This window comes from Salvia hispanica, chromosome 2 (assembly GCF_029641045.1).
Source record: "Salvia hispanica isolate PSC_SH4W2 chromosome 2, Shi_PSC_v1, whole genome shotgun sequence".
Classification (NCBI taxonomy): Eukaryota; Viridiplantae; Streptophyta; class Magnoliopsida; order Lamiales; family Lamiaceae; genus Salvia; species Salvia hispanica.
The window spans coordinates 4,986,187-5,008,275 of record NC_142693.1 but is presented as its reverse complement, the minus strand read 5'-3'; the positions used below and the strand labels follow the sequence as shown (position 1 = coordinate 5,008,275).

Sequence of the window (22,089 nt, the reverse complement as noted above, 5' to 3'; positions counted from 1 at the left end):
TTTTAGATCAAATCAATTACGGTGGTTCTACCAAAGTTATTTGATCGGATAAAATTCAGAGAATGCAGAACATTCATATGTATATTCGAGATAATGAACCAGAAGAATTGATCAGATTTTGAAGAAGACGAACCGGTGCAGCTGTTGACGAAACAGTGCATCCGTTGGGAATCTTAACTGAAAATAACTGATTTTCAAAAGGTTTCCGAAATTCCAAATTAGTCCTTCGATTTTCAGAAATTATTTTTTCGGATGCATTTCTGATACAGCAACTTCGTTGGAAATAAAAAATTTCCAAGCTCGACCCCAGCCAGGGGCTCTGCCCCTTGGACCCCGCTACCCAGGGGCGCTGCCCCCGGACCCGCGTTCATCTGTTTAATGAATTCAAATAAGTGTGCACTCCGCACCTCCATACTTAAATGATGTATCATTATAACAATACTGATCAATCAAGTTAATCCAATTACACTAAAATATCCAACAATTTCATCACTTAAGTTCCTTGAACCAGTTATGAATCCGCGTCGCCTCTTTCTCGGCAATGGACGAATTCAAGATTCTGGCCTCCCCCTCTTTGTAGGTGGAACAACGGTGAAAATTTCAAATGAATCGTCCAATTTTTCGTTTGCGCGTCAGTCTTTTTTTTTTTAGGAAGAGGGTATTTGAGCACACTGAAAACTTTCCTAAAAAATAAAAAAGAAAAAGGATTCGTAAATGCAAAACTGAAGTCATAACAACGTGGCAAAACAATTCAGCATCATATATTTAGGCCCTACACGTCAGATTTACACCAAGATTATAATCTTTGCATTTCCTGTGAAGGAAATGAACAAGCCCTAGGGATTCTATGTGATATTAAAGATTTGAAAAATCGACAAAATTTTAATAACGCATCGAGTTCATTGTGCACATTTACAATTACAACATTGAAGAAGAATACTTATTTTTATCAAGTGAAGTTTATATGCAAGTATGTGTTCGGTTACTCATATTTGATTAGGCCAAGAAATAAAACTGGTCAAGAATTGGGTCAAGAGGGCCCACCATCCTTGTTTTATTTCTTCCGTTCAGTGTAGCTGATTTGGAGAAGAGGTGGAAATATGGCCATGTACAGTATTGTCTAAAAAGACCAAAAACACCTCAAATGTTTCCTCTCTGCAAAATAATGGCAGCCATTAGAAGAGGTGAAGATGCTACCCAAATTTGCTGCAACACGAAACACTTTGCTGCTACACGAAGCCGATCTCTTCATCGACGAACTCGTCCGGATCCCCACATCTCCAGCTTTCGCTTTTGCCAGCTGATCGCCGGAATTCTTATCACTCTGTTGCGGAAAAGCGTTTGCCACGGTAGCTTTGATCATCAACACCGACATAGAGTCCATCAGTCACCCCCATCGCCTTCAATTTCATCCACGCCCGTCTCCTCAGAGCTGCCCCTGCTCACCGTCGTCCTCAGTTCTGTTCGACTCATCTCCTCTCCCTCTTCTATTTGGTCTCTCTCTCATCTCCTGCATCATCGCTCGCCGCAACTGGTCTCGCCTCCGCTCCATCGTCAGTCTCCCACTCCCTTCCATCTCGATCTCACTCTCCGCAAATTGGATGAAACTTGTTGTTGCTTCAAGTAATATGCTCCGCCGGCGGAAATTGGAAAGTGAAGACTGAACTTTCTGGTCTTCGATTTTGGTGGCTTAAATTGAATGTGATGACTGAAATTGGGGGAAATAAAAACGATGGGGGTAAAATTGTAATCTTGTCTTCAATTCTTGGTGTCAGCCGCACTCCCAGATTCATAAACCACCTATTGCGCAAGAAATGAATTGTGCGGCTGACACCAAGAATTAACCACCTATTGCGCAAGAAATGAATTGTGCACTTTTCTGATGAACAGTGGCGGGCCCTTGCTAATTTCAAGGGCTCGCATGAATTATACATTGTAAACCGAACGCTGTAAATGGACAGAATTGGAGTCATATGAATATACAACTTGATCATCGGAAGGGATCACCTCATTCATTTAATCATTTATATAATAGTACATTTCTTAATACACCATTAAAGAGTTTACAAGTGGATCTCACTCTATAGAAAGAAAAGTTACTTTCAACATATTTACTTCACTAATTTTCTTTCCTTTTAAAATTTATCTCCTCAATGCTACTATATCAATTTAAAAGTATAATATTTTGTGTATTGTATCTTGAAAAACACCACAAAGTCACAAATCTCTTTTTTAAAATTCATGAACTAAACGCTAAGGGTTTTTTTTCTCTTTATTTGCATCTTATTAAATCCATATTCTTTTAAATTCTAAAAGACATTATTAAAGAAATTTGTGCAATTGGATTTTTTATATACACTATCTCCAATAATCGATTTCTTATTAATATGATTAATGATTTCAGACGACCTAGCTAGATTCAGTGTTATAATTTAATTATAATTATTTTTACTTAATTCTTTTTTTTTTATGAAGAATGTCCATAATTAATTATTATAAATAATTTCACTCATATATAGAATTTTTATATTTATAATTGGATTTTATACTGGTACTATACTACTATGAGTATCTAGAAGGATATAAAGGTGTGCGAAATACTCAACAATGCTATATAATTCAATTATAAAAATAGGAACTCCATTTATAAGTCAAGGATTACGTAAAATAATGAAAAGTAAATTATAGTACGTACTATATAAAATACTTTAATATGCAAATATATATTTTACAATTGTATAGAATGAAGAGTGTTTAAAAAACATGAATAAATAAATAAGCAAGTTAATCATAAGTCTTGCATTTAGATCATGAATATATGCATTTTCGGGTGAATTTATAAACTTTCCCCGTTTTTTTTATATTAAAACTGAGCATAATTAACTGAAATAGTATTAGGAAAAAAATATAAAATCAAGATAGTAAATTTTACATTATTTATTTCATTCTATTAAATTTGAACATAATTATCTGAAATTGATTTAAATAAATGATTTTGATGTTTGGTATAAAGTTTTAATTTCTTTACATGGCTCGGGGAGATTTTGGAAATAAATTTTCTTTCTATAGAATGAGATTCACTTCAACTATTTAATAGTGTATTAAGAAATGTATTATATAATGGATAAGGTGATCCCTACTGATTGACGATCACGATGTTGTACATAAAATACTCTAACACATATTAAAATTGTGTAGAAGATATAAACAATGACAGTATTAGTGTTGTACATAAAATGTTCTACAATATATAAATAATAATAGTAAAACTAATGTTGTAGATAAAATATTAATAGTATAAAATACATTCAATCTCGTGCTGCCACGTGGCACGAAACATGCAAGATTGTAAACACAAAAATGCAATATTTTGTGAAGTTGTAGATGGATTTCTGCAAATTACATTTTATATTGTTAAGTTTTGCATTTTAACATAAAATGTCTACAATGCAAAATAAACTATATATAAATGCAATCCGTCTATATTTAAAATGCAAATTAAACCGTCTATATTTAAAATGCAAAACTCAACAATAAAAAATGCAATCTGCCAAAATCTATTTATAACTTCTATAAATGTATATTGCATTTTAATGTTTACAATATTGCATGTTTCGTGCCACGTGATAGCACGAGATTGGATGTACATTGTAACTTTAGAATTAGTTAGCATATTAGTATATCTCACATTTAATATTTTTATCTATTTACTGAAAAATAAGGGTAAATAAGGGAAGCTAAAGAGTATCCACAATAATGGACTAGCCGGCGCCCTGGTATGTGGCTAGGCGCTCGACTACTACGATATTGTGATAGGCTAGCCGAGAGGACGAAAAAAAAGCCCTAGAGCTAGGGCATGGAGTAATAAGCGAGCCGATCCAATTTTTCATTTTTTTTTAGTTTTTTCATTTTTACTACTTTATATACAACTTATTGCATTTCATTTTTTTAATATTTGATAAATACGAAGTAATTTCGTATTTGTTATTAATTTGATAAAAAAGAATGAAATGAGAGGGCTAGTCTGTGTTATTACTAGGTGTGACTACACTTTTAGAAGGGCATGATAGGCAGGAGGTATTTTAGTTTGGACTATTACTAGACTTTTGCTAGTCCACTCCTGTTGTAGATGCTCTAACGGGCTTGACATTAGCATAAACCGCATTGGCATTAGCAATTTCGCCCCTCCAAATTTATAACTTTGAAAGGCGATTTACGTTTCCCCTCTTTCTCTCTTTCTCTGTTGCAGGACCATTAACCCTAGCGCATCCAGAGCAAATTAACATACGCCATGAATTGTTCAAGTAAATCCACCATTTTTATTCTCGCAACCATCGCCTTCCTCTATTTTGCATGTATTTTGTAATTTCACACATACATTTTGTTCGCAGTTTCTGGCGAGGTGCCGGAGGAACCTGTTATCTCAAAAAGTTCTGGTCTCCTCTTCGAGAAGCGCTTAATCGAGCGCTATGTCTCGGTTCGTTTTCTTCTTTATTATTATTATTATTATTATTATTTTAATAATTGTGGCATTTCTATGTTACGGTAGCTCGATATACCTGTTGATAGGATTTATCTTTCCTTTAGATTGTTACATTTTGTTGAATTGTCTCGTGTTTGATTACAGAGAAAATTTAGGTCGGAATGATTTTAAATCCTGGGGAATTTTAGCTTGTTTAATTTCTATACTATTTCATTGTAGTGAGTAATTGAGTAATGAAATGCATATTGTGTAATAAGTCGACTTTAGGACGCTCCATATCTCGGTTCATTCCGTTTTTTGTTTTTTTAATAATCTGTAGCATTTTTATGTTAAGGTAGCTCGATTTTACCTATTGATTGGATTTATATTTCCTTTAGCTTTTTAAATTGTTGTTGAATTATCTCGCATTTGATTACAGAGAAAATTTAGGTAGGAAGGATTTTGAAATTCCGGAGGGAATTTTAGCATGTTTGATTTCTTTACCATTTCATTGTAGTGAGTAAGTCGACTTTAGGAAGTTTGTATAAGTAAGATATTCGATTCTTCAATATTCATTGTAGTATCCAAGCTGTTGAAGTTCTATATGAGTCATTTAGCTCCTTATGGAATACTTGGATAATCATTGAATTTAGCCTGCATTGGCTTTTTTTCAATCTTTCACAGTGCTGGAGAAATGTCTAGATCTGTGAAATATGCAGTGGAGACATGTTTTAAAAGTTTTAGACTAGAATGATTTGCCTAATTCAGTCCAAAAGAGCTGTAGGATGATGTTTATCCAGGTGATCTTTTGGTATTCTTTGTCCCCCGGAAGTCCTTAAATCTTCCATTGGTGTAATATGTTAGCAAATCTGTTAGTGGCGGAATACACTATTTTTTACTCTCTTCTGTCTTATTGTCCTTTATAAAATTTCCTTCTTTTTGAATTTTTTCAGGACTTTGGTAAATGTCCCGTTACTGGAGAGCCTATGACAATTGATGATATTTTACCTGTCAATTCTGGGAAGGTATGATTGCTGAATATCTAATAGGTTGGGATGGATATTAGCTTCCTTTGTTTTTTATTTCTTAGGGTAGGTATCACTTTCTCATCGAAACTGTGTTTATACTTTGGGCTTGGTTACTTTGATCCAGATAGTGAAGCCCCGACCAATGCAGACTGCTAGTATCCCTGGGATGCTGGGAATGTTTCAGATAGTATGTCTTTCTTTTTCTCTTCTTGTTTAACACTGTTTTTTTTCCTCGAAAACTATCAGAAGTTTGATATGTAGATTCATCAATTTGAACTTGGGAGGTTCATGTTGCAAGTTATTGCTTCGGCAGAAAAATAAATTGCGTTGATAAATTCCTAGTGCTTACTGCAGTGAAAATATATGGATTGTTTTGTTTTTGGTTTACATCCTATATCTTGGTTCATCTTGTTTTAATTGTTGAGACTAAAATATAGGAATACCTGTACAAATTCGGCATTGTTTGTGCATAAGGAAGGATTTTATATATCGCTTTTTACAATGATCATTGAACTAAATACTTTGTAATCATAATTCATAAAACATGCACATTAAGTTTAATTTGTTTATATAGATAAGTGTCACTGTGCCAGTCTTTAAGCCACAACGAGACTGCTGCTATTCATTCATGAGTTGCGTATATTTATACTAGACAATTGGTCTACTGAAATGTAATGTTTCTTTGCCGTTTATTAGATTTTACACTCTTTCCTTGTTTGATCTTAGTTTTGCTTACATTAGGAATGGGATGCTTTGATGTTATCAAATTTTGCGTTGGAGCAACAGTTACATACTGCTAGGCAAGAGCTTAGCCATGCCTTGTATCAGGTATGGATTTGTCAAAGTGCATCTTCATGATGTTGGAATGGTATATAAATATCGTTATATCACAAACATTTACTTTGTTCCTTGCAGCATGATGCGGCATGTCGTGTTATTGCAAGACTGAGAAAAGAAAGAGATGAGGCAAGAGAGCTATTAGCACAAGCTGAAAGACAGATACCCATGTCAGTATCTGCACAAGATACAGTAAATGCTGCTGCCTTAAGCAATGGGAAAAGAGGTTCTTGATTTCTCAGATTCATGTTCATTCTTTGTTTGAGTTCTTGTGTGGGTTTCTTAGATTTTTTATCGTGCGTGTAGCAATCGAGGACAGTGAGGTGGGTCCTGATGGGAAAAGGATTCGGCAAGGAATCTCAAATAGTATTATTTCCGAGCTTACAGATTGCAATTCTGCCCTTTCACAACAAAGGAAAAGGCGACAGGTAAGCCCTAGGTTACTCTAGTCTTGTGCCTCATGTCAAATAGAGTGGCCTTGGATCTATTTTTTTGCAGAAACTTCTGTTTTGATGTTCTATCATAGATGTGTATGTGATATTATGATGTTCGTTCATAGATATGTGTTTGTTTGTGTGTTTTGCTAGATACCATCAACATTGGCTCCTATTGATGCTGTGGAGAGGTACACTCAACTCACTGTAAATCCTCTTCATAAAACCAACAAACCTGGGATTTTGTCGATGGACATCTTGTACTCTAAGGTATGGAAACTTCACTTTCTATCTGTATCTTTCTGTGATGGATTTCCTCGAGTATTCAACACTCAACAGTTTGCTTCCTTCCGATTGTGATCTTTTTTGGACCAATACCCCAAAGTCCCAAGTAAACGCTGTGGTGATTATTCTAGAGCTGTTGGCTTTTTATGTTATTGCCAAATTTAGCTATATCCATAGCATATGTTGTTGATAAGTACTCTGCAATTTTCTCTTCTGATATTAGTAGGTATATATTGTTCATTAACTGTTTTCTTATTTATTCAAATTCTTGATATGAAGACATTTTGCAACTTCTTCTGGATGTTTCTCTTAGGATCTCATTGCCACTGCTGGGGCTGACTCGAATGCTGTAGTTTTTGATAGATCGTCAGGCCAAGTAGTATCTACTCTCAGTGGCCACTCAAAGAAGGTTGGCACTGAACATTGTCTTGTTCTTCATGTTTTATTTTTTATCTCCCTCTGTTTTAAACTTTTTTGGACTCTTTCATGAAGATGTATAAAAATATTCTTTGGGACTTCTCTAGGTTACAAGCGTCAAATTTGCTGCGGAAGGTGAAATAGTAGTTACTGGCTCTGCTGATAAGGTAATACCAACCATGATTTTAGCCCATTTTAATCTCTTTTAATAAAGCTTAATATTGGTATAGTTAAGCTTATTATTTGCTCTCTTGTTTCCCTCCTATTTAATTATTCTATTACTCCGTGTTTGTTAGTTGCTAACTTTCTCTAAGCATTTACTCTCCTTTTGGGTGACTGAAATTACTCAACTCTGGTTATGCAATTTGCTCCTATAAATATTGTTATCCTAATAATGATTTGAAAGTATGTCAAATACATGGGAGAGAGCACTAATAATCAGTTAATCACTTCTTCTGTGGGAACCTTTTTCTTGGTAGGAATGAACTCTGTTATCCATTATTGTAACTGTCAGAATGTTTGTAACAGCTTTTTGTCGAATTAGGTTCTTTTATGTAAAACTGACACGTGAAAATTGAGTGTTTTGTGATCGTTTGGAACAATGGAGTGCTTTGTGAACAATATTGCTTTACTTACCCTTGTTAGCATTCTGCGAGTTATATTTCCTACAAGTTGTTTATTCTGCAACATCATATCATTCTACTCATTGCAGACGGTTCGTGTATGGAGAGGTTCTGAAGGTGGAGATTTTGATTGTAGGCACATTTTGAAGGATCATACTGCTGAGGTAATTTACTTGCATGCTGGTTAGTGAATTCTAAATCTGATGCAATTTGATTGATGGCTTCTCATGTGTTTTGATACTTTGAGACAGCACCGTGATATTCTCTATTACTTGTTCACTCTAATTGAAATATAGGAATTTTAGAACTATAAAAGTGGTATTGCAATAGCGAAAGATGTATAGAAAATAAAGTTGAAAAATTATAGTACTTAGTAGCTACTGGATTAAGATTTGTCTTGAAGCTGGTGAATTGTTCATGTGTATTTGTACCTTTTTTTATTGATTCTTTCTTCTTGACTAATTGTATAATGCATAGTAATGATCTGATTAATCTCCATGCTATTTATTAGATGCATTTATTGCTTTTTGATTGATATTTACTGTTTAGTTTTGTTGATGTGGGTACCGTTGCCTTCTTTACTAACTCAAAAGTGGGCTTGTTTTTGCTTAAGCACCTTTTGTAATGATGTATTTAATAGCTCTTCCAATTAAAATTTGATCTTTCTTTTCATGTACTCTGTTTTTTGGTTCTTATCTATGCTAAAAGCTAGCTGACACTTTTAGTTAAGGTTAATAAACCAAAGTGCCCACATATTTTTGCTACATGTCTGCTGCTTGAATTAGCATTAGTGCGGTATGCTTTTTCTTATTTATTCATGTGAGCTGTAAGTGGTTGTAGGATCTAAGAAAGTAATCTCTTACATGCTAAATTCATGTTAATTCTTGTCTTTTATACTTGTTTGTCAAGCTTTTTCCTACACAAGACTTTTAAAGGAAGGTAATGGCTGACAGTTCTACTTTTCATGCACCTGAATTGGCAGAAAATTTACACTTCTGCAGAAAATGAGAGTGCTTTTATTTTGTATGATCTTTCCTTTACAGTTTTTTATATCTTCACACTCTTGATTGCTTGCCACCTGATTTAGCTTTGCTCAATACATTTGTGTGACAGGTGCAAGCTGTTACAGTCCATGCAACCAATAACTACTTTGTCACTGCTTCTCTTGATAGCACTTGGTGCTTCTATGAACTTTCTTCAGGTTTATGTCTCACTCAGGTACAGACCTTGTCTCTGACCTTAACACATAAAGGAGCCAAATATGTTTATTTCTCTGCCTTTTTGATTTTATATCTGTTCTGGCTAGAATTTTACTTCTGGCTTGTGCTGTATCGTCTTTGCAGGTAGAAGATACATCAGGATCTGCTGAGGGATACACATCTGCAGCCTTTCATCCTGACGGTCTCATCCTTGGAACGGGTACCTCTAGAGGGCTTAGTAAGATTTGGGATGTAAAAAGTCAGGTGCGGATTCATTTATATAAATTTCCGATCAATCTGGATATTTCCTTTTTTGATTAATCTAATTGTCATTGGCAATGTGCAGTCAAATGTTGCAAGCTTTGAGGGGCATATGGGGGCTGTAACAGCCATTTCATTTTCAGAGAATGGCTACTTCCTGGCGGTAGGTTTTCCTTTCAAAGAAAGTGAACAATGTGACATCCAAGTTTTCTATGCCATCAATATCATGTTTGAACTTTCAGACTGCAGCACATGATGGAGTTAAGCTTTGGGATCTGCGTAGGCTCAAGAACTTTAGGACTTTATCCCCTTATGATGAGAATACGCCTACACATTCAGGTTAATTTTGTATCCTGACCCAATATCCCTATATATATATATTTATATGAATAGGGAGAGATGCAAACAAGGATGCATCTAAATCTAGAACTGCATATATATATTGATGGTTCTGCATATGGATCAACATATGCATATTTCAGAGGTTTATTAGTATTATCTCTGAGGACTGTATATATGATAGGGGACAGGAAACCTGCAAGATTGATTATCGATTAGTTTTGTCATTCCTCACCTGAGACCTTCTGATTTTGCAGTGGAGTTCGACCATAGTGGAAGTTACCTTGCTCTAGGAGGATCAGACATCAGGTACTGAACCACCACTATTTGGCTCCACTTAACATGTTGAATTCCCCACCCCATCAACCACCACCAATTAAAGAATAAAGTAAAAAATTACACAACTGCCACTTGTAAAGTACTCCTTCTCTACACACCTAGAAATTTATACTGGGATATTCCGTTTTTTTCCATTTTTTCTGAAGTTTTTCAATCTAGTTGCTGTTGGCATACATATACTTGAAGATCTTTAAGTGATAACAATAATTAGTTTTTTCTCGTGTGGTGATTGTGAATGATTATTCATTTCATCCATGGTAATATTACAGAGTCTATCAAGTTGCGAACGTCAAATCTGAATGGAATTGCATAAAAACATTCCCTGACTTGTCCGGCACAGGTATATTCATCATCCTCTGCACCATACATGTTCACAATCCTTGATGATAATGATGCTTTGCCAGTAACTTTACAGTTTGCACAACAAATATTAGTTGTATCTTAGCTTTACAAGCAAATGTATTTACTTGCTCAAACTGCACGGGTGCAGGCAAAATATTAAGTGTCAAGTTTGGCCCCGATGCAAAATACGTGGCTGTTGGGTCAATGGATAGAAACCTTAGAGTATTTGGGCTGCCCGAGGAAAATGATGATCAGTCCGAGACATGAAGAGTTTACTGCATCCTACATGGAACGGTACATGTTCTTAATCCCACATAGCTGTGGATTTTTTGGGCTGGAGAGCCGAGATAGAACCCGACTTCACTAGGCTTTTGTTTGGAACACAACCAAGAGGGATAAGAAATTGTATCATCTATTAAGTTCATCGATTGGTTGTTGTGTAATAATAGATTCTCCCATTTCGAAGAGCTTTCTTTGTTTCTATTTCAATTGTTACCTATTGTTTCACCAGTGTATTGATGTCACTTTTACTTGTCAAATTTATGCAGTATGGTAGTATAAATACTTTAATATTAGAAGTTCCTGCCAGTTTTTGGTAACTTGGTATTTGAATGACACAGACAAATAACCTAGAGATAATCACGCATAAGAGTGGTTATGCAATCTGTATATACTTTTAACTTTTAAATAATTTTGAAGCCTAGTGTATTATTTAAAATTCGCATGATGTATCTTTTTAATTCATCAATTAGTTCATAACATTATTATTTGACTATCAGTTTATAATTATTTATTCATAAAAATAAATTTGTTTATCCATTTTAGTAGGTCTATACAAAATAAGTCCATATCTATCTATAGTAATTATTTTTATTGCATATTTTTCTCTTAATTTATTAATTTTGCATTAAAATTTATGTTATTACTTCTCCGTCCTTTAAATTTTGTCACACTTTTCTATTTTCGTCCGTCTCATAAAATTTGTCATATTTCATTTTTTATAGTGAAATTCATATTCCACCGACTCATTTAGCTCACATTTTATTATAAAACTAATATGTAAAAATAGCATTCACTCTTCACTAATTTTTTGAATTCATTTTTTTATTACATATCTTAATATCCGTGTCTAGTCAAAGTGTGACATAAATTTAAAGGACGGAGGGATTACTTACATATTCTGGTAGTTGATGAAGTAGTATAAATTTTATATTTACTACCGTCATTATTTTTAAGAGTAAAGGTCAAAACTAGTCCTGAACATATGCCCATTTTACGATTTTGGTCCCATAATTTATCTTTTGAGTTTTGGCATTCTTAACATTTCAACTCGGATCACAATTGGTCCTACACTAACATTTTCGTCAATTTTTAAACGATTTTAACCCGAATGGGAATGTTAAAACCGTCAAAATAGGTAAAAATCAAGTTAAAACAGTTAAAAAATTAACCCCGTCCGAGTTGAAAGGTTCAAGATGCAAAAATTCAAAAAATATAGTATAAGGTCAAAATCGTAAGATGGACATATATTCAAGACCAGTTTTAACCGCTACTCTAGTAACAACAAATAACAAAAACACTAGTACAGAGTTTTGTAGGAGTAGTATTGAGAAGAAATAAGGAAGTTGCCGGCGAAGTAGTCAGTTTTCCATTAGTCAACTTGTTCCCCTCATACAAAATACAGACACACAGCCAAATCATGATTCTCCCAAATTTGTTCAAGATTCCGATTACACTCTGACGATCATCACTCTTTTGGGAAGGGAAATGTCATCAACATCCTTGGCAACCCATCTCACGGCCTCCCTCCTCCTCTGCCCTCTCGGCCTCCGCCGCCTCCTCTTCTCCTCCTCTCTCTACCTCAGCAATCCCTCCCTCTTCCGATCAAGAACATGGTATCTCTCCGAATCCGAATCCAAGTGGAAAAACCTCGACATCTACTCCCTCTTAATACTCCTCCCCATCGCCTCATTCTCCAACCTCGTCTTCTTCCTCGCATTTTCAGAAACCCCAGCCCACAAATTCTCATTCTTGCAGCAGTCCGTCGTCGTTTCCCTCTTCTGGGCCATCTTGATTCTGATCTATGTCAAAGAAAGTTTCGATCTTTTCTCTGTACCCGACAATCTTGTATTCACATTCGCTGCAATTGCGTTTCTGATTGATTTTTACATGACTGGGACTGGGCTTGTTGGGGTTGCCGGTTGGGTGTATCGAATTCTAGGCTATTTGACTGTACTTTGCGCTGTGTGTTGTGTGCATTTGTCGGTTAGGCCGGGGGCGTTTTTCGCGGAGTTTTTGCTGTCGTGTGGGCTTGTTTTGAAGGGGAGTTGGGTGATGCAAGTAGGCCTTTCGTTGTATACTGATGCGTTTGGTTTGAAGGGGTGTGGTAAGATTGGGAGAGGGGAGGCTGATGTCAAGTGTGAGCTTGATGATGATGTTTGGAGGGGTGTGGCATTGATTAATTTGGTGTTTGTTGGGCATGTGGTTGTGGTTATGGCGATCAGCTTCGTGTCGTTTGGATTGTTGCATAGGAGGAAACGTGGCGAGGGGAGCGTTCAAGGGTCTGAGAGCATGCTTATGCATCAGCTTCCTGAAATTGAGATTGAATGAGAGGTTTTGGTTCTTTTGCTGTTTTGGTTACATTGAGCCGTTGTAAGTATAGAGCTATTAACGGAATATATACACGTTCTTACTACATTTAGTTTTTGCAATGCTGCCATCTTTTGTTTTACATGTTAAAGATTACAGTTCCATTCTTGGTTGAATATGTAACTTCTGTCTCATTTTGGGTAGTACTTGAAAACATTTTAGGTTTGATTACATATGTGAAGTATCAACTTAGGACATTTTATGTAAAGGTTGATTCATATGCTTTTAGGTCTGTTCTTCAAAAATTTGAGATCGAAATCTACAAAAATATCAGGGATGAAGTCTAGTTATATACTCTTTTGTTTTACCAGTATTAATCAGTTACCTATTCAAAAGCTGGATTTCTTTCTCAGTGTTGTTTCTTTCATTCTGCTACTGTTCATAGTTTTCACTTTCTAGTTATGCCAGACACATAATCACATTGAATCAACACAGTTCGAGCAGACTTTACATTTAATTTTGAACATCAACCTGCAATGACATTAACTGTTCGCATTACTTATTTATTTCGCTGGTGTTCTTAGTTTTCAAAGCTACTGATTCCAGACTTAATGTCATTGAATCTCAGTTCATATGAAGTTTGAGCAGACTTAACGTTTAATTATGAACATGAACCTATAAAGAACATTTATTATCAGTGTTGCTTCTCTTTATCTTACAACTGTTCATAGTTATGAACATTAATCTCTTTATAAGTTTCTACTGATGCCAGATACATAATCTCATCGAATCTCTAGTTCAAAATGTTTGAGCAGTCTTTACATTTAATTATGAACTGAACATTAACCTATTAAGAACATTAATTATCAGAGTCGCTTCTTTTTATCTGCTACTGTACACAGTTTTTTAAGTTTCTACTGTTGCTAGTTACATAATCTCATTGAATCGGTTAAAAAGAAAAGTTCGAGCAGACTTAACATGGGATTTTGATTCGCTTGTCGCAAGGCCTAATGTAATCCCATCAGCTTACAGGAAATGGCTATCCCATAGTAAACATCTCAAAATTTTAAGTATATAATCCAATCAGCTTACAGAAAATGGCTATCCATAATAAACATCTCAAAATTCGAAATATTAGTCAATTTGTCTACTGTAGAAAGCAGAGAATGTGAGAAGAGGTCTCTTTGCTCAAGCTGGTACACCATTTTACATCAAGTACCTGTGAAATATGGACATTCTTTTGTGTAGTAAAGTTTCTTCGTTATTGGTAGTTGCATTTTATTGATGTCGAAAGAGATTCTGGGCATCAGATCTTGCAGGTGGGAGATGAAGTTAGGGCTGCCTTAACAGGTGCTCTCACAGTTTTTACTTTTCATAAACTCATATTTTGACTACTTACAGAAAATTGAAAGAATGCTGTAACAATTCTCCAAACTTGAAATTTGATGCTATCCAGTAACAACAGCATATGCCTTATCTAACTTGGAAACAACAAACTGTTTATGACTGTTCTCTTTTCATGCCTTATGAAACTCACCAACAAATGACCAGAAAAATATGTGCCCAAACCAATGAAAAACTGCTGCCACAACTCAAATCAAACAAAGCAGCAAGGTAGAATTCTCAAAATCCCTTGAAAAATAGTATATTCTTATATACCTCTCCTGCAACACTGACATGAAATGTTCGATATGCATCTTCTTACAGGCCTAATCTCTGACCTGAACCGCTGCTCTTTACGAGAGGACTCATTTCCAGCGAACTCAGCCAGTTTGATAGACTTGCATCAACTGCAACATCACTTCTCCTTTTTGAGTCAGAGTGAGGAGCCGCGGATGAAGGAATTAAATTCTCCTTCTGCAGCTTCGGCTGCACTATTGCGGCCTTGGCTTTCACTGCTCTCCATTGAGATAAATTCTCAACCGGAGAAAGCACAGAAGAAACATATCGTCCAACATCTGATCTTGATTCAGTCGCCCGCTGCTCTACACTTGTTTGATCCTGATTCTTAACATCATTATCTGATCCAACATCATCACTCTGAATGCTACTAAAGTCATCTTCTTCATCTTCATCTTCATCATCGTCTATGTCTCCGTCTTCTTCACTGTCGCTGTACCTGCAGTTGTGATATCTGTAGCTTGCAGGGTAGGACGACGCGATCACATCCTCTTCGTAGCGCAAGCCCGTTTCTTCTTCACTCTCGACTTCATCGTCATCAGGGATCGGTTCGTAAGCCTTGACATTCAGATTGAACCTCACTTTCTTTTTAAGCTTGAGTGCTAATGGCTTCTCCTCCCTACAAAAATGTGAACCATAAATTGACAGCTTGTAAATTTTTAGCTTAGATTTGGGACTTACTTGAGCTGAGATGTATCAGAAGTGAGGCTTTCTTTGAGATCAGAATCAAGAGGCACATAGCTTCTTCTGCTGTCCTAACAGATTTTTTGAATAAATTCAAAGCCATAAATTTCACATTGGAAAATGGTGTTTGATGTTTGAATTTGAATGTGAATGTGAAAGGGAGTTTGGTTCTTACTTGTTCAAGCCAAGAAGGTTTTCTGGTCTTCTTCTTCTTCTTTTTGTGTTTGAGTCCAAAGCATGAAACAAAGCATCCCATTTGATGTAATGGAAATCAATGAATCCAATTTCAGCAGACTATAGAGAGAGAATTTGACATATATAGTCATTGTCCCTCCATAGAATTTTGAAAATAATAACGTTGAGAAAGAGGAGAAAATGTAATAATGATAGGTTGGTACACATGAGCTAAGCATCCTAACATAAAGACACTGGAATACAACTGTTTTCTCTCTCTCCATTATTTAACTTTTATGGAATGAATAAAAATAGGAAGGGAAACCAGGTGTGAAATAATAAAGTCATTTTAACCATTTAAAAATGTGGAGTCTTGAATGAGGATTCAATTAGTCTAGTAATATATTATAAAGGTTGCTTTTTTGTGCTATCTACATTTGAATTTTGATTAACCTTAAAAAAATTACATCTTAATTTTGAAAAATTCATTTAATTAGAGGAAAAAAGTGTTGTTCATATTATGGTGCGAATAGGATTTTGGAGTTTTTAAGCATACACTTTTAAATTTAGTAATAGGAAATCTAATAAAGGAAATAAGTGCAAAATATAAAACAAAATTAGTAGCAAGTTCAAATAAAGGAAATTAAAAACAATAAATACAAAAAAGTTTTTAAAAAATAAATCAGAACAAAATTAGTAGCATGTTCAAAAAAAGGAATTTAAAGACAATGATACCAAAAAATGTAATCAGACTTAAATTAATAGGAATTTGGAATAAAGGCAATAAAAATAAAAAGAAATGCGGTGAACGTGGATCGAACACGTGACCTTCAGATCTTCAGTCTGACGCTCTCCCAACTGAGCTATCCCCGCATTTGATTTTTAATGACGAAATATAAATACTTACTAACTCCTCTTCTCAGTTACTCCTTATTTACTTGCATAAACTCGAGCTTTAACAATTTAGAAAAATGAAACCCCCAAGTTCGTATATTTTGAGGCACATTAAGTCCAATATTATTATATTTCTATTTGTTGCATCATGTGGTAAACATTATTTTTTTTATTTGTATGCTATATTATATAATACTATATACTTTTCTCTTTTTTTTTTGCATAGGTAGATTTTGGAAAGTATTACACGGTAAGAATTTTTTTTTTTTAAATATTTATTATAAAATTTTCACACAGTAAGTATTTCATCACACGATGCAAAACCCAGTTTATTAGCATCTTTTCCATCATCACAACAACATAGAGTAATCAAGAAGACTTGGAACTTCATAACAATACAATATAACTTTGGCTTTCAATCTTGCCTTTTCAGTCTTGATAACTTAAGCTTGGTATCCTGCAAACGAAAGAGATAATCAAGAAAGTGGGATAATTACGACAATTTCGTGATAGGAAATATAATGGCAATAATAAAAGACTGGAACAAAATTATACTCATACTTAGAACATCCGCAATGGTGCTTAGGCCAGCCATTCTCTCCCCTGCCACGTTAGCAACACTAAAAAAACCACCTGCCACATCAGATTTAGGCCAGCCATAGGCCAACCGCAATAAAAATAATTCAAAATATACAACATTTACGGAATTAAAATTACGATTAAAATACGGAATTAAATTTACGACACATATAGGGGAAAAATAATCCATTCCATTAAAAAAAAGTACAAAGATTTTTAAAAAAAAGTACATGATTTTTTTTTTTTTTAAAAAGGGCTTCAACACACGAGCCCCGCCACTCTCTACTCCTCATCGCCGTCGTCCTCGTCGTCGCCGCCGCCGCCGCCGCTGCCGCCACCCGTGGTATCTGAGCCCACGTCGGAACCCCCCAGCCGTGACCTCGCGATCTCTAAATCAGCACGCATGCTCTCGAGCATCTCGTAAAGAACCTTCTTCTCCGTGGGGTCAGTGGCGTTCTTCCACTCTCGGAAGACCTGTAACATCTGAGCCCGCGTTTGGTTACGCGAATGGAGAGTGTACTCGAGTGGGGCGGCTGGGAGGGCGGAGGACTGGACCTCGCGGGGCAATAGGGGGGATCCGCCCTCGTAGCCCGCTGCGCCCGCTTCTGTCCAACCGGGCGGGGGCGACCAGTAAATGAAGGAGGGGATGGAAACTCCTCAGCATCCGGGGGGAGGTCGTGGGATCCGCCGCTGCTGCCGCTGTAGTCGCCGCTATAGTTCAGTCGCTGCTTCTTCGGCCACCCAGCGTCGCACCCCGCCCGAAACTTCTCGGAGTCCTTCAACAACAAGAAGCACTCCCAGAAGGTGAACTCCTTATACTTCCCCTCCAAGGGGAACTGACTCGCGGCTATCCTCCGGGCGTCGTCCTCAGTCTGCCCACTTCTGAGTTGACGGAGGGCGTTGGCGTACAAATTCGCAAAACGGCCCACCGCGGCCCTGGTGCGCTCCCACCCCTTCCGGACCTCCTCGTTGCTGAAGTCCTCCCCGTACGGGCAGTGCCTCTTATAGGCAGCTCTGATCTTCGCCCACATGTTGACGACCCGCTGGTTGTTCGCAACCAGCGGATCGTCGCACACCTCCAACCACCCCTTGGCCACCTCGGCGTACTCATCCTCCGTCCACTTCCTCCGGCCAGTGGCAGCGGGCTGCGATGACTCGCCGACCGCCTTGCCCTTCCCCCTCCCCCTCGTCTTCTTCTTCGGCGCGGCCCGCGTTGCTGGAACGGGAGTATCATCGTCCCCGAGATCGATCCCCATATCATGCAATGACAGAAGGTCATCGCCAGAGAACTGCGTCTCCACCGGGGTCGACGTGTGAGACGAAGCCGTCAAAAAATCAAGCGAGGGCCGATATACCGCATCCCCTCCCGGTGACCCCTGCACCCCCCCGGCATCCCGGGATGCATACCGTGCGGCATCCCCCCCTGCCACATCATCCCCATCATCTGCCTGCAGCATCATCTGCTGCTGCAGCTGGGGCATACCCCCCCACCCGGGCGCTAACTGCCCGCCGCCCGGCATCCCCCACGGCATACCCCCCTGGTTCCCCCCCATCGCCCCCCCCCCCCCCCCCCCCCGGCGCACCAGCCATCATCCCCATCATCTGATTCCAAGGGATGTTACACCCCGGGCCCATCTGCCCCCATCCAGATCCCACAGGTACCGTGGGAGTCTGAGATCCACTCGTCGCTGGACTGGACTCGTTGTTGTGATCCATCGCTCGATGATGCTCTTGTACAGAAAGTTAGAGAGAGAGAAAACTCGTTAAAACAAGTGGTGCAAATGAAAATGAAACGAAAATCGCGTTTATATATGATTTTAAAAAAAAATCGAAAATCAGCGCTGGCCGATCGGGCCGCCACAATGGCGGCTAGCCGATCGGCCAGCGCTTCGGCCAGCGACGAGCGATCGGCCAGCCCACGCCGATCCGCTCGCCGAAATCGCCCTCGCCGATTGCAATGGTTCGGCTAGCCGATCGGCTAGCGCGACGAATCGGCTAGCCGGTCGCTAGCCGACCATTGCGGATGCTCTTAGTTTTTTTTTTTTTTTTCATTTGTAGACAAATGAATATAAATTTATGAACCATGACCATTTTATTACACGTTGGCAATTGAAACATAAAATGAATGTAACAATATCCCACGTCGGTGTACACAAAGAGCTTAATCCACTATATAAGTCTCATGACCCCTCCTCCTATCATCAATTGGTTTTAAGATAAAACCCATGGATTTTTATATCATTACATTCATGATTCATCTCATAACCAGGGAAAGATTTTATTTTTTCTATGCTTAGAGTGATCTTGATTTGGTTCGACTTGATTCCTCCAAAGATTATTGTTTGATAAACTAATGTGCAGTCGACGATTCTGACACTTATTCCAATGTTAGAAAATAGAATGTGGAAAAATATCTATTTCTATCTTCTTGTGATTTGAGTATATCTTCCATTTGCCAATATTTTGGTTTACTATCTTCACCATATGCTAGGTAAACTGCAAAACGATAGAGAGTATTTATATATTGTGGCATAGCTACTTGCAATGAGGAGGATGGTTGCAGTGTGTCGAATACGGGGGATGGATTAGTGACCTGCTCAGTGTGCAGAAGATACTTCCCGTCGAATGTAAAAACAACACGATCCTTTCCATCTGCACCTTTCACTTTGTCGGCTGAGCAGTAGAAGTCCATGGCAGACATCACATGCTAACCTTTCACTTGGTTTTGTATTTGTGTGTCATGCCATAATATCTCCGTCGACCAAAAATAATTTTAGTAGTGGTCGATACATGTTTTAGTGTAAAATCTATACATATATAAAGGGGGAGTTTTGAGAAAAATAACAAGATTGCCATTATAACTTTTTTAATAAAATTATAAATTTGAAAATGGTTTTATTTATTAATATAGTAATTAGAGAGATGAAAAGGTTTCATTTATACAAATAAATTTAATACAAGCCGTTCACTATAATAAATATTATGTATTATACAGTCACAAATATGATAGTTAACAAAAACAATCTATTTAACAATACTACTTTAAATTTAATTACAAAACTATAGCTTTGATTAATTTAATATTATGTGCGTGCACAATTTTCCTTTATAAATTTTCTTGAATATTGTTGGGTTTAATGTGTGATTGGAAATATTTTATTACTTACAATCCATCACTAATATTATGTCACAATCATACAGATCAATTTCCCACATCAAATTATCTCTAACAAAGGATGCAAAGAAATTAAAGAAATAATTAAATGTGGGAGTAATGTCGTGTGTAGTGGAAGGTGATCATGGCCATGGGAAGAATTTTGGCTTTTCATTTCATATAAGTAACATTCGTTATCTTAATTTGATGGTTTATAGTGTGTTAATTCCATGACTTTCCGTATCCTTATTTATGGCTATAAAAGTCATAGAGTTGTGGATGGATTATATATCAAAAAAATCACTTTCTCTTATCTCTAAAGTTCTTTTTGTTTTTATGTATCATTTTAGAAGTATTGTATTGCTGAATTCTCGGAGCTTAATCAATTTCATTTGTACCTAGCGGATTTAAGGTGCTTCTATATGTTAGGAGAGTCGTTTATCTTTGGAACAATACGTCAATTCAAGAGGCTAGCCGCAACATAATTTGTCTTGCTGAAAGTGGGATGTTCTCAACTCGACTAATCATAATTCTATTTGTTTTATTATTTTCAGTGTAATTTCTATTCCACTTATTATTATTTGTTTCTTCAATTATAATAGTTAGAATATAACATGTATAATTTTATCTCAATATATAATATTTGATTATTTATGATGAATCAATAAATTTATGTACAAATATATCTATATGTATACGTGTGTGTGATAATAAAGTAAAAAGTTTATATACTTGAATCAGATATTTTTATGACAAAAGAATTGTGCATGTATAATACTCCTAATAAATAAAATAATATGTACAGTAGTATATGTTGGAAATTAAATAATTTGCACAAAGAACTAAAAACGAAGCCGACTTTCGTTTCCTACTTATAAATATGTTGTTACGGACACTTAGTGGTCAAAAAAGAAAAAAAAAAGAAAAAGAAAAAAAGGGGTTTCGTTTGGTGAGACTGTTAAGCCGAAAAAGAGCTAAATTTTTGTTGCATACGTATTTATTTCTATTATTTTATGGCATATAGATACTATTTAACTTTAAAATTTAAACTAATACTATAAAATAAATTAATTCCCAAGCAGTGCATGGGCGTTTGCTCAATTTTACTAATATTGTAGTCTTTATTTTCCTTTGAGAAGTATTTTTAGATTCGTCTCATTATTCGTTTCTAAAAAATATTTGGATTGTGCATCGATAATTTGTAAAGTAGAGCCCCAGCTTTTACTTTGTGAATTTGTTTAGGGTTAACGGCATTTTCATGGAAATTAATTAGACTTCCAATAAATGTAATGAATATTGCTAAATATAATTATTATTTAATTAAAACTGATTTTGGGTTGTTACTAAAAGTTCCATTAAATGTAGTGGATATTGCAAAATAATTCAAGCAAACTTGAAGACAAATAGGGCGTACAATTTCCTTCCTTAATGTTTGTCAACACGTTTACACGTACATTTCATGCACAATTGTATATTAATTAACACAAAAAAATAACTTCCATAATTATTGTGTATGAAACGACACATCTCATCCAAACGTTTACATGTCAGTCATGCATAAAATTATACTACCTCATTTTATTAGCCAAACATGACACTACATATTCCCTAATTATAAGGCAAATAACCGTTATTCACACTTATGTTTATCCGAAGTGAGGAATAGGAAAGGTTATATCCCTAATTATAAGGCAATTAATGATTTCAACATATGATCAAATTAATTCTAAAAAGTAGAAACGGTTAATATGAAAAAAATGCCCACAGCT

The 22,089-nt window shown here is 36.3% G+C and overlaps 3 protein-coding genes and 1 non-coding gene across 5 annotated transcripts; 2 read left to right on the top strand and 2 right to left on the bottom strand.

Annotated features, from left to right (window-relative positions):
* The first annotated feature begins 4,161 nt into the window (after positions 1-4,161).
* On the top strand, positions 4,162-11,165 carry LOC125202036 (pre-mRNA-processing factor 19-like). Of its 2 annotated transcripts, XM_048100345.2 has the most exons (18): positions 4,162-4,304; positions 4,392-4,477; positions 5,416-5,487; positions 5,615-5,677; positions 6,232-6,318; positions 6,406-6,553; positions 6,634-6,755; positions 6,915-7,031; positions 7,360-7,455; positions 7,571-7,630; positions 8,176-8,250; positions 9,200-9,304; positions 9,430-9,549; positions 9,632-9,709; positions 9,789-9,885; positions 10,143-10,194; positions 10,494-10,564; positions 10,715-11,165. In XM_048100345.2, the coding sequence occupies exons 1-18, from the start codon at positions 4,292-4,294 to the stop codon at positions 10,831-10,833; spliced, it is 1,581 nt and encodes a 526-aa protein (XP_047956302.2). In that variant the 5' UTR covers positions 4,162-4,291; the 3' UTR covers positions 10,834-11,165. The 2 variants fall into 2 exon arrangements, with proteins under 2 accessions (XP_047956302.2, XP_088922173.1); XM_089066047.1 differs by lacking the exons at positions 4,162-4,304; positions 4,392-4,477 and adding an exon at positions 5,156-5,262.
* A 996-nt stretch (positions 11,166-12,161) lies between these two features.
* LOC125185222 (uncharacterized) lies at positions 12,162-13,505 on the top strand. The gene has a single exon (XM_048081724.2). The coding sequence runs from the start codon at positions 12,334-12,336 to the stop codon at positions 13,174-13,176; it is 843 nt and encodes a 280-aa protein (XP_047937681.1). The 5' UTR covers positions 12,162-12,333; the 3' UTR covers positions 13,177-13,505.
* Positions 13,506-14,269: 764 nt separating this feature from the next.
* On the bottom strand, positions 14,270-15,852 carry LOC125189032 (FK506-binding nuclear-like protein). The gene is made up of 3 exons (XM_048086234.2): positions 15,695-15,852; positions 15,517-15,590; positions 14,270-15,454 (listed from the first exon to the last, which is right to left on the bottom strand). The coding sequence occupies exons 1-3, from the start codon at positions 15,773-15,775 to the stop codon at positions 14,857-14,859; spliced, it is 753 nt and encodes a 250-aa protein (XP_047942191.1). The 5' UTR covers positions 15,776-15,852; the 3' UTR covers positions 14,270-14,856.
* Positions 15,853-16,493: 641 nt separating this feature from the next.
* Positions 16,494-16,566, bottom strand: TRNAF-GAA (transfer RNA phenylalanine (anticodon GAA)). The gene has a single exon. It is a non-coding gene; the product is annotated as a tRNA-Phe (tRNA).
* Positions 16,567-22,089: the final 5,523 nt, after the last annotated feature.